General features: G+C 52.1%; 3 protein-coding genes across 3 annotated transcripts; 1 reads left to right on the forward strand and 2 right to left on the reverse strand.

The window, feature by feature from the left end:
- Positions 1–208: 208 nt before the first annotated feature.
- GLOTRDRAFT_115901 (uncharacterized protein) lies at positions 209–950 on the reverse strand (the record flags this gene model as incomplete). The annotated part of the gene is made up of 3 exons (XM_007867431.1): positions 209–725; positions 786–830; positions 889–950. The coding sequence occupies 3 exons, from the start codon at positions 948–950 to the stop codon at positions 209–211; spliced, it is 624 nt and encodes a 207-aa protein (XP_007865622.1).
- Positions 951–1578: 628 nt separating this feature from the next.
- Positions 1579–3503, forward strand: GLOTRDRAFT_115902 (Aldo/keto reductase; the record flags this gene model as incomplete). Its single annotated transcript, XM_007867432.1, has 8 exons — positions 1579–1747; positions 1926–1957; positions 2007–2162; positions 2213–2386; positions 2437–2523; positions 2579–2662; positions 2720–2876; positions 2941–3503. 8 exons carry the CDS (start codon positions 1579–1581, stop codon positions 3099–3101), a joined length of 1020 nt encoding a protein of 339 aa, XP_007865623.1. The 3' UTR covers positions 3102–3503.
- GLOTRDRAFT_138440 (uncharacterized protein) lies at positions 2941–7772 on the reverse strand (the record flags this gene model as incomplete). The annotated part of the gene is made up of 11 exons (XM_007867433.1): positions 2941–3623; positions 3684–3786; positions 3835–3993; positions 4050–4171; positions 4230–4292; positions 4348–4389; positions 4439–4751; positions 4808–4947; positions 5028–5056; positions 5119–6456; positions 6506–7772. The coding sequence occupies 11 exons, from the start codon at positions 7770–7772 to the stop codon at positions 3429–3431; spliced, it is 3771 nt and encodes a 1256-aa protein (XP_007865624.1). The 3' UTR covers positions 2941–3428.
- Positions 7773–10724: the final 2952 nt, after the last annotated feature.

The raw sequence follows: 10724 nt of genomic DNA on the forward strand, positions 1-10724 counted from the left end.
TTGGACATACTCGAAGGTAAACTTGCGAAGAGCTGCCACTGTACTCCACGTCCCCTGGCTGATGATCGCACAGGTTCTATTCCTCAGTCACGGCCACGACCATCTACTCGGACCTCCCCCGGTTTCATCATCGAAAGCGGTGGTCTATGGAACGAACGGATCTTCCTCTACGCTTATACTCGTCCGATACAGGTGTGACAGCTTAGGGCTAAAACTTCCAATGATCCATACTAGCAGCACCTCTTTCGAACGGAAATTCTCCACCCCAGGTCGTAACCTCCGCGTCACTACCCTTCAAAGCTTCTCTCAACTCGGCTGCTGCTGCGCGCGCGGCCGCTAGATCGGCGATGCGACCGCCTTCTAGCTCCTCTCTCGAGCTCTGGAGTGCCTGCGTAATATCGGCATCGATCATGGTCAGAGCATCGATCATCTCCCCCTCAGCTTCCCACCGTCTACCCCATGTGTCCCGAACTATTGAAGCTAGCAAAGACAGGCTAGCGAATCCCATCCCGGCGCCATATAGTGACCTTGCTCGTTTTAGGACCTCTTCAAGGCTCGGCGCTGGCTTGGACAAGCCAGAGGGGGAAGTCGTCACGAAGACTGTCGACGATGGTGGCAAGGCCTGGGCGTTTATTTGGACGAGTCGTGCTCTCGCGATATCTGTGAAAGCCGATGCAAGCGCTGGGGAATGCGTCGCAAGCAAGGTACGCATTATGGCTCGCAAGCTACATAGGGGAAGGAGCTGTTAATCCCGCACCATAGACGAGCTCATAGAGAACACCTACTCTTCAGGGCGCATATTAGCGATTAACGTGTCGACCATGAGGTTGCTATTGTGGTGGCTAGGTAAAAGCGCGTCGATGTACCACGTTCTGGAAGCTTACTTACACATGGCCGCTCGCTGCCCGGGGCTCGTATGAATGTGCCGGTGTGATCTCGGGGGATGGCATATCAATGATTATTAGCCCTGAGTTGACTTGCAGCTCTCAGGCATTTTATAGTCACTGGCAGCACATGATTGCAACGCGTAACGTCAGCAATTGTGCCATGTAACCAGTTTGTGCGCATGCACTGAACAGTGAGTTAAATCAGCGAACGGAACCGCCGTGGTCGAACGGGGCCAAAGATGGGTCTATGAAGATCAGGCGAAACAGATTGTGATTCCCGAAGCCGATCTGCTTGAAACGCTCGAGAACGCATGACTTAACGGTACCGTTGGGCCCGGGATCAGTGCTTTCCACGTCGGAGCGGAACTGACCCCCTTCAGACACAGCTATAAAACTTCCCGGAGATCTGCAACTGAATACGTGACCCTGATCCTAACCCAGAACGTGACATCCGAACAATAGCTTCCTGGCAAGCGAGAATGACTAACGGGTCCCAAGTCAACGAAACGTCATATGGATACTAGGACCGAAAACAACACAGAACACCAATGCCATGTCAGACGCCTGATTCTGTGTTTTATCAGGCTACTACATAGTACGCCGTCCATCCATATCTCAGGCTAATTGGATTCACATAAGAAGAGGGGACTACTTGCACAGAACGCATTGGCTACCGCCACTCACTGGTACCATGGTTCGCCACAATGAGTGCTTAGAGACATTTCAGCTGGGGCCTCTCATTGCTCCTAGAATCTGGACTGGCCTTTGGCAGTTATCCAGTAATGCCTGGGGTACTGCCCCTGCGTCCAAGATCCGTCGCGAAATGGCAAGGCATGCTGAGCTGGGATATGTGGCATTCGGTCAGTGTACGACCATAAGCATTGGCATCGCTGACCGCGTTTACCATGCAGACATGGTAAGATTGTCTAAGCTATATCGAGAAGGGAGCTGACAGCTCATCATGTCCGACGATATCAGGGTACACCACCTCATTCTGACGTTCGGTCATTGCACGGCATTAACCCCCTCTTCTGTCAGCGGACCACTACGGAAGCGCCGAAATTCTCTTTGTATGTGACCATCTATTGATAGGAAATGCTGCCCTAAACGTGCCCATAGGGACAGTTTCAGCAGGCGTTCGCCCTGTCTACGAAGGTCATAGGTGCTACCAAGTGGTGCGTCTTCAGGCCCACGGATCCGTCACGTCAAGTGGTCGAAGCTGCTGTGCGTGAACGCATGAAACGCATGAACACAAAGCGTATAGATCTATTGCAGGTAGCGTCTACCACGTGCCCTTCGTTGGCCGACACGTGATTAGTTGTTAGTTCCACTGGCAAGACTATTCCAACCATGAATACATGACCGCTCTCCGACACCTTCAGGACTTACAACGAGAGGGACTGATCTGCGCCATAGGACTGTGCAACTTTGATTCAATCAGAAGTGATGAAATATGCACACAGCTCGGTCCCGGATCTATAATGTCGAATCAAGTGCAGGTAAGCGCTTTCTATGGTACCGATGCAAGCGCTGCGCTCACCCAATGAAGTTCTCATTGATTGATACGCGTCCTCTGCATGGGATGGCAGCGGTGTGCGAAAAACACTGCATGAAGCTTCTGACTTACGGGACTCTGGCTAGTCCTCCAGCCCTTGATGAGTATGTGGTCATACTGACCTTCTTAAGCACAGTGCGGTGGGTTCCTCGCAGACCACTGGCTTCACCAGCCGGAACCTGATCTGTATTCCGGCAACCTTACTCCATCTCAGCGCAAGGTATGAGCCGTCGGCCTCCCATGGTTAGGATTTTCAAACGTCTAACCCCATCTTCAGTATCTCGATATCATCGTCCGCGCTTGGGGAAGCTGGGCGCTATTTCAAGAGCTCCTGACCGTGCTGCGTGTGATTGCTGATCGTCACAGACGGAGTATAGCGAACATAGCCACACGCTGGGTCCTCGACCACTCTTTCGTGGGTGCTGTCCTCGTAGGTCAGTAATTCACTCTCGTCTTTGCGGAGTGATGAGCTGATGGGAGTTCCCTACCCTGGGTTAGGCTCTCGTCTCGGAGTGTCCGAACACACGCGCGATAATCAGAAGGCATTTGGCTTCAAATTATCACCGGATGATAATGCTGCTATCGAAGCAGTGTTAGAGCGCTCGAACGGCCGACGAATGATTACCAGTATAGGCGACTGTGGGGCTGAGTATCGCTGAGCAAGCAGGGTCCCACATGCAACGTAATTCAATTGTACCGGTGTCTAGGAGATGGGAGACTTTGGCGGACGTGATTCGGAACGAATGGCTGTGCTGTGAGCTGGATTAGAGGATCAGACCGAGGATGATACAAGGAAACGCCTTGCGATACTTTGTGCGCTCTCACTCCTAGCTGGTCGTCAATCGATGCAATACCTTTTTGATAAATGCCTATGTATACAACAGAGCGATATAATACATGAATGAGTATACACCAAATTGCTGTCCATGGTGAATGATGCCCCGTGGATTGTGATGATCTCGGGCGTCTCGCAAAACATGAGCTGTTCATAACTTGCTGGCAGAAGTGTGATTCGAAGCTGAAGGCAGACGTTGTATCGGTTGTAGCTTGCGCTTGATATCCCTCAAAATGGTGGTTTTGGGATGCCAATCGTCGAAAGCATCTCGGAGCTGTGAGAACTCCTTCCAGAAGAAGTACGCGACGCGCTCGTCTGCTATGAGGTCGCGAAGAGCCCAAGGTATCTGTTGCACCGGACTTCTGTTAACACATCAGACACCAGGTAACACCGTCTAATGTCTCACCTCGTAGTCATTAAGCTCGCTATTGGCATTGAAAGGCTTGATCTCAAGTTCTGGATGATCGTCAAGACCATCATTAGTCAAGAATAGATAATCGACGGCAAGACTGCTGAGGCTTCAGCGCATGTCAAATGACGATATCGACTGCGATTACCTGAAGGTCCGTAGTTCTTCGTATGCCGTAGAATGTCCCACTCCACTTAGGGACCCTGCAGTAGCTTCCGAAAGATGGACCAATAGTCCACTATCCGAAAGTCCAGAGTTCAGGATTCTTATTAAAAGAACAAGCAGATTTGACATGAAATCAGAAGAACTGAGAAAACGCCTCGATGAGTGATTAAAGGTTCCGTCCTCAGTGACTCAACGTACTGGTATGCATCACCATCAATATATAAGGCTCGAAGAATAAGAGGATGCGACGCCGACGTGAAGAGGCCTGAATAAACTGGGACCACCTGATCGTTCATGGATGCAATGTAGACCATCTTGGTCTGCGGAAAGAAGAGATTAGCGTAACGAGCTTGATCGTATATCTTTGCTGAGCCTTACTCCATGATTTGTCACATTTTGCAGCGCCTTCACGTAGTCTTTGGATACCTGACTTTCCGTATCCTATCGCACCAAGACTGAGACAACCACAGGGCATAACAGTGCGAACCGGACATACTTGGAAATCAAATAGCTCCTTTGCAGCAGCAGACTCGAAGTACTATCTTGTAGTTGAGATTTATGCAGGATTGCGAAGCCAAGCCACCAACCTGGATATACGGTTGCAGCAATGAACTGCTGCTAAGGTACCGAAGCGGCCCCAAGTGAATCCCACAGAGAGCGAGGCAGCATACTCGCTGCGGGGGTAATCCTACCGCAGGCACCGCACCACCAGGATTCACGGCCGTGCTTGCATTGGTAAGGTCGACGCTTCTCCGGGTCCTAATGTGACCATCGCGAATGAGACGGTCAAGGACGTGGGTTGATACTATGGAACCCTGGGAATGAGTCGCAACGAAGATAGCATCAGCGGAGTGAATATCGTCCATCCATTCCTTATTCCCTGTAAGGGTATTGTACAGTCTGCGGTCACGGTGTGAATCGGGGAGAACGTCGGGCTGAGTCGATGCCTCACGCACCTTTCTACCCGTTTCCCTATCGTTCCTTCTCCTTCTAATGGAATCTGTGTGACCTTCTCTAATCTAACCTGATGTCTTTCCTCAAAGTCTTCTAGAGCTTGACACATCATATTCACAAACTTGCTGCTGGTTCCAGTAGGCTATATTGCCGGTCAATTGACGTTTATGTCACGTTCATAAGAGAACAGGATCATCAATAATATACGAAAGGAGAACCCACCTCGCCGAGTACCGTCCTCATCACAGCACCTATGAATGAGCATCCGGCGTGAGTTGCGACCGGACAAACATTCAGTATGGATAATTCTTACCAGGAAACCATCCGTGTACTCCAATCACCACCACTTTCTTGCACCCTCTTAGTACATCCGGTTCAAGCCTTTCACCAAGTACGTCCCATGCCCGCGGGAGCTCTTTCCCGTAATGTAGGAACTCCTCGTGGTCACGAGCCTTGCCCTTGCCCTTTCCCTTCTGGTCCTCCTGCGCGAACAAGGCTCCCCCCACAGCGCTGACGAGGCGCATGGTCTTCCTCAGCGTCGACGGTGGCGGAGGCGGCACCACCGATCTCGGAGGGACATGGAAAGTATCGGCCCATGTGGGCAATACGAGATTCGGAGGCTGTGCGCGGGGTGACGTCGGCGTAGTAGCCCCCGATTTCTTCGATGATGCAGGGGACGCCGAAGACGCCTTCCGAGGTTGCTTGTCCTTGCGGTGCTTGTCCCTTCCCACCCTTGTCGTCTCCCGCTTGATGGAATCCGATTCAGTGATCGGCGGAGCAGGGGGGCCGGACTTCTTAGGCTCCGGTCCGCTCTTGCTGGCCGGGGTGCTGGGAGTCGGTGATGGTGGTACCTTTGCTGCTGCCTGCTGGCGCGTGGCGACAACCGCCTGCTGGGTCGACTGTTCTTTCGGCGTTTCTTCCTCGTCGATATCCATCACCTCCACGCCGTTCTCGTCCCTTCGGACCTCAGCATCAGATCCTGCCACTGTCTTCATCATCAAGGCTCTTGACGCTAGGAAGGAGATCCACCCAGAGCGATTTATCGTGATGCTCGACTCTATCGGATTGATATCCGATGCGTGACGTCGTTGCGAGTCTGGAGACGCAGTCTTTTCTCCTTTCACGGGAGGCTCCGATTCAGAACGTCTCAAAGCCTCTTCTTTGACGCGTTCCGATTCCGTCTTCTCGGAGCCCTGATGAGCAGATGGCTGCTCCTCAGACATGCTCCGAGAAGGCGTGTAGTACCAACTCCAGGGTGAATACCAAGCAGACCCTTGGCTGCGCGCCGTATCAGCGGAGAATATCGAGGACGCCTTTGGTGGCGCAGGATCCTTCACGGTGTCGTGTTCGTCAGATTCTGCAGCACTTTCTGTAGAACCCGCGGTGGAAGTTGACGGACTATGAGGTTGCGCAGATGGTGCACCGGAGGAAGTGTTGGCGATGGCATCTTGAGGCGTTGCACTGCCCGACTGAGATGCCTGACTCGACGTAGTGTATCCCCAGCCGACGTAGTCCCACCAAGAGGAGGAAGACGAGTAACGAGTCATGGTGTCAACGGCGGTCTTCTCGACTGTCATAGAAGTGTTCGTGGTTGAGGTAGCCTTCACCACGGCGCTTTCACCCTCCCGTAGTTCAGCATTTCCGTTGGAATCTGTTTGATTGTGTCATTGAGAACACATTGAATAATCAGAGGAACTCACTTGAGCCGCTGGCTTCGACTGCAATCTCTTGCCGAAGGTCCTGCTCTTGAGCAACCTTGATCGCTTCTTCTATCGGCGTTTCCAGCGGCTCCTTGGGCGGGCCGGGATCCCTCACGTCCTCCGCTTGGGCAGCAGCGACCGCTTTCTCCAGCGGCACCTTCGGCCTCCCCAGCAGCGGCAGCGTCAGCGTGAACCTGCTCGTCGCCGGATTCAAAGACGATATCTTCGGCGCCGGCTCGCACGTGTGCTGCACGACCGCGTGCGGGGGCTCGTCAGGCGGGGACGGCCTGATAATCTGCGGCACCTCCTCGTCAATCGACGACGGCATGGACGGCATCTGCTGCACGCGCGGCCGCGGCCTCGGGGACTTGGGGGAGCTCGTGGGCGGGTGGGGTGAGTGCGCGCGGCTGAGCGGGGAGGATGGTTGCGTGCGATGCGGCGAGCCGGTCGGGGAGGCGAACCATGATCGCTTGCTGCGATGGCCCGGGATAGGCTGGGGTTCACTTGGCTTGGCTTCGGGCGAAGCGGGTGCGGGTTCCGCAGCAGTAGCCGTGGGCGTGGCTTCGGGTGCACTCTCGCATGGGTTCAAGGGTTCAGCCGACTGCGGGTCAGCAGGAGGGGTTTCAAACCCTGGAGTGGATGGCTGGATTTCAATGATCGGAGCCGGGGGAGCGCTGATTTCTCCTGGCTTCGACGACTGCTCCTCCGAGGTCTTGCCTGTCGCTGAGGAGAAAGACTTGGTCTTGCCGCGAGCTCTGGAAAGTGAAGAGAACCATGACGAGCCGCCAGTCGATTTCTGTGAGCTCGCAGAGCTCTCCGTTTGGCTTGTGGAAGGGAACGGAATGGCAGCTGATGACTGGGATGGCCCTGACGTGGGTACGGGCGAGGTAGACGATGGAGACTCGGTGAGGGGTACTTCGTTCATCGCTAAATATTGTTCAGCGACCGCGCTAGCAGCTTCACGAGGCTCCTGAGTACCCTCCGACCGTCCAGTTTCACCACTCACGCTCTTAACGTCTGCCTCGTCCTTCAGGTCGTGCAAAGACTCACTGTCCTCGCGCTTTCTGCTGGTTATACTGGCTGCATCATCGAGCATGGCAGCGGGCAGCTTCGACGCTGCGGACTCGAGTGGCTTGCCGTGTTCCGGCTGGGCGAAAACCTTCGATACAGCGGCGGACGCGCTATTCTTCGATAGCGACAATGACCTCCAAGCCGGTATCTGCTTGCTCGAGCTCGAACGACGGCTTGAACGGCGACTAGAGCTCATGGAAACTGGACAAGGCGGTGAGAAGGACGTGCACGCTCGCTGCATCAAGCATCATACGTCAACGATACCCAAAGGGGATAAGGGGGTAACTATATCTGGCCATTGTGGCGGGAAATTCCAATCTCATCGAGGAAAGGGGGAAAAGGGATAAGGAGGATATGACACGCATGACAATGTACCAAGCATTTCAAGAATGAATAGTGGCAAAGGACTTGCAAGGCTGACTGCACTGGGGAACTCGCTAGCCAGTGCCTTTGGCATTGCCTTGAAGTATCTTCAGTTTCCGCGTGGCATCCCCGACTCCCACGGTAGTTGGGAGGAGGGTTCTGTCGGGAAGAAATGGTCGCTCCACCATACAACTCGCTCTCGCCGTGAGAACCTCATGTAAGCAACGTCCCGACCGGACCGACGCCACTTTCGTTTCGAACTTGAAGACAACTGCCCACACACACCTGACGTGAAAGGTCAAAGTGATGCAGTGCATAGCATTCGATAAAAGGATGCTTTGCCACAAGTGAGGCTGACAAATGAGACTAGTATCTCTGAGTGGGGACTGGGAGGAAGCCCCTTTAAATACTGATGTAGATATAAGACAGGACTATATCAATACTGTGTATGTGTCCATACGCGTCAAGACTGGCATTCCGCAACTTGACCAGACACTAGTACTGGAATACTTGATGGTTTCTGACTGGAGTCGGGGATTGGCGCTTGCGCCGCTACGATCGGATAAACAGACGTATGGAAAATATACTCAGGTCATGGGGAGTATGTAAGAATATTGTCACGCTATCGAATGTTTTACCTGACTCGCAGGTCCTTTGTCGGAAAATCTGGAAAAGACTGATAAGCCCTGACAGAACCTGATGGACTGATCAGGCATTATGATGTTGTGTTTCAAGGCTGATAAGCCCTTATCAGGTGTTGTCAGGTTTAGATTAGGTAGGGGCTTCTGGTGGTGCTGTAATATCACAGGAATTCTGCAGTAGATCCTGTATGTCGGAAACATCTTGAAATACGGTCGTAGCCTTTACACGGATTGAGTGTCTTAAAGGTGGCATGTTGACTACGGTAGCATTATAGTCTAAGTCTAAAGTTATGGCAAAATCTACAATAGCCGTACATCAGAGGACATGAGCGCGAGCAACAGTATCCAAGTCCAGCTGCAGTCATTACGAGTCGCCCGGTAAGGCAGTATGTATGATGTATATATACCAATGTGAGACTCACACAGCTATTGTTGCGTAGTGTAGTAGTTATATTGACAGTCTTTACATATATCATCATCGTTCAACTCAAGGCCACTCGTTCGAATCAAAGTCGAAGTGAATCTGATCATAGGAAAGTTTACGGTCTCAATCGGATTACATAAGCAACTCCCGCCACCGCTGCAAGTCAAGCTCGGGAGGCGGGCAGATGCAGCCTCCTCCATGAGGGTACGGTAGGGTAGAAAATTCGGAATAAAATTTCTTTGAACTATAGTACATGTGCAGCTACGGTACAGTGCAGCTAAGTAAGGAATAAATACCAGGAGCAAGCAAGTAGGTCAGCTAAAGCTCGGGGCAAGCCACAGATCTGGGTGCCGAGTGGACTGTGATGCCGCGGTTGGGACTGTGAATTTCCCGACCCGAACCTAGCTGAGGAGGGGGTCGATTTTGGCGCGCACCCGCGCCAAATCGCGTCACGACGCGATTTCCGCTGGCGAAATCCACAGTCCATAGCCTTGGCATTTACAGTCCCTCGGGTAGATATCTGGTTACCTCACCCGCGCGTTTGTAGGGTTCCCGAGCGCCTGATGTGCTTCTTTGACCCTCAAATATTACTAACAATAGCATAGATTATATTTGCAAGTATGTACAATATTTGAAGCACGGGAGGCGTGTATCTGGCCCTCCAGCAGGCCGGGATGGACGGGGAATGGAGAGGCCGGGGTCCCAAATGGCGTGGGAACTGGGACTGTAATGGACTGTGGCTCCCCCGCCACAGGACCGTAGATCTCACGGAAGAAGTACCTGTATTAAAGTGACGTCTTATATAGTAGTGTCGATGACCATCGTGTGGTGTGAGTGGCTCCTCCTTTTCTCATTTCTGGGACCCATGGCCTTATCCGGGCTTATCATGCCTTATAATGGCTTGTAACCCCCGTCAGGCCTGATCAGCCTGACGGAGGCTTATATGCGCTTTCAATCATTTCTGAACCTGATAACTCTCCTCAAACCTGATTGACTTATCAGTGCATTATCTGGCATTGTATAGCAATATCATGCTTTTCTGATTTTTCTGACATTGAGCGACGAGCGCAAGCGCAGTGAAGGAGTGGCGGTCTTATCACTGTAACCTCCCAAAAGATGGTTATTTCAAGTTTCACGACATACATGTGGGCTCTTGATCAAGACACTTCGGGAGTTGCACTCTTTTGGGCCTATGGTGCAGTCCACTTAGTCACCGCTTCTGGTGAACAGGATTTGTGGGAAATACACAGAAAATCACAAAACTATTCCCTCTTGCCAAAGTGCTTCTTTTATGAAAAGGAGTCAATTGCCAAGAGGGATTTCCGAAATACCTGATATTGGGTAAGTTATGAGATTGGGTCCTTCCTCAACTTGGCAGTGGGCCATCAAAATGGGTGGTTTTGCCTCGGAAATCGTGCAAAACCACTGGAAATGCACTGAAATGCATCTCCCAAGCCTGGGAAGATATTGGGGATACTTTCATCGAATTTCTGTTATATTTTCTGCTGTACCCAACTATAGGAAAATGAGGTTATCATGCTTCAGTGCAACTAGCTTTGACCAGGGAAACCTCAGGAAGGCATTCCTGTGCCGGATAGATCATGAACAGACCCAAAATTCAACATAAAGAAATAAACCTAAACCCCGTGATATGGGTGAAGGCGGTCCGAGACAACTGAGGGGTATTTAATAGTTCGAGGGGGAAAGGAGGAGTAAGACG

The sequence above is a fragment of the Gloeophyllum trabeum genome, assembly GCF_000344685.1.
Source record: "Gloeophyllum trabeum ATCC 11539 unplaced genomic scaffold GLOTRscaffold_00006, whole genome shotgun sequence".
Lineage (NCBI taxonomy): Eukaryota > Fungi > Basidiomycota > Agaricomycetes > Gloeophyllales > Gloeophyllaceae > Gloeophyllum > Gloeophyllum trabeum.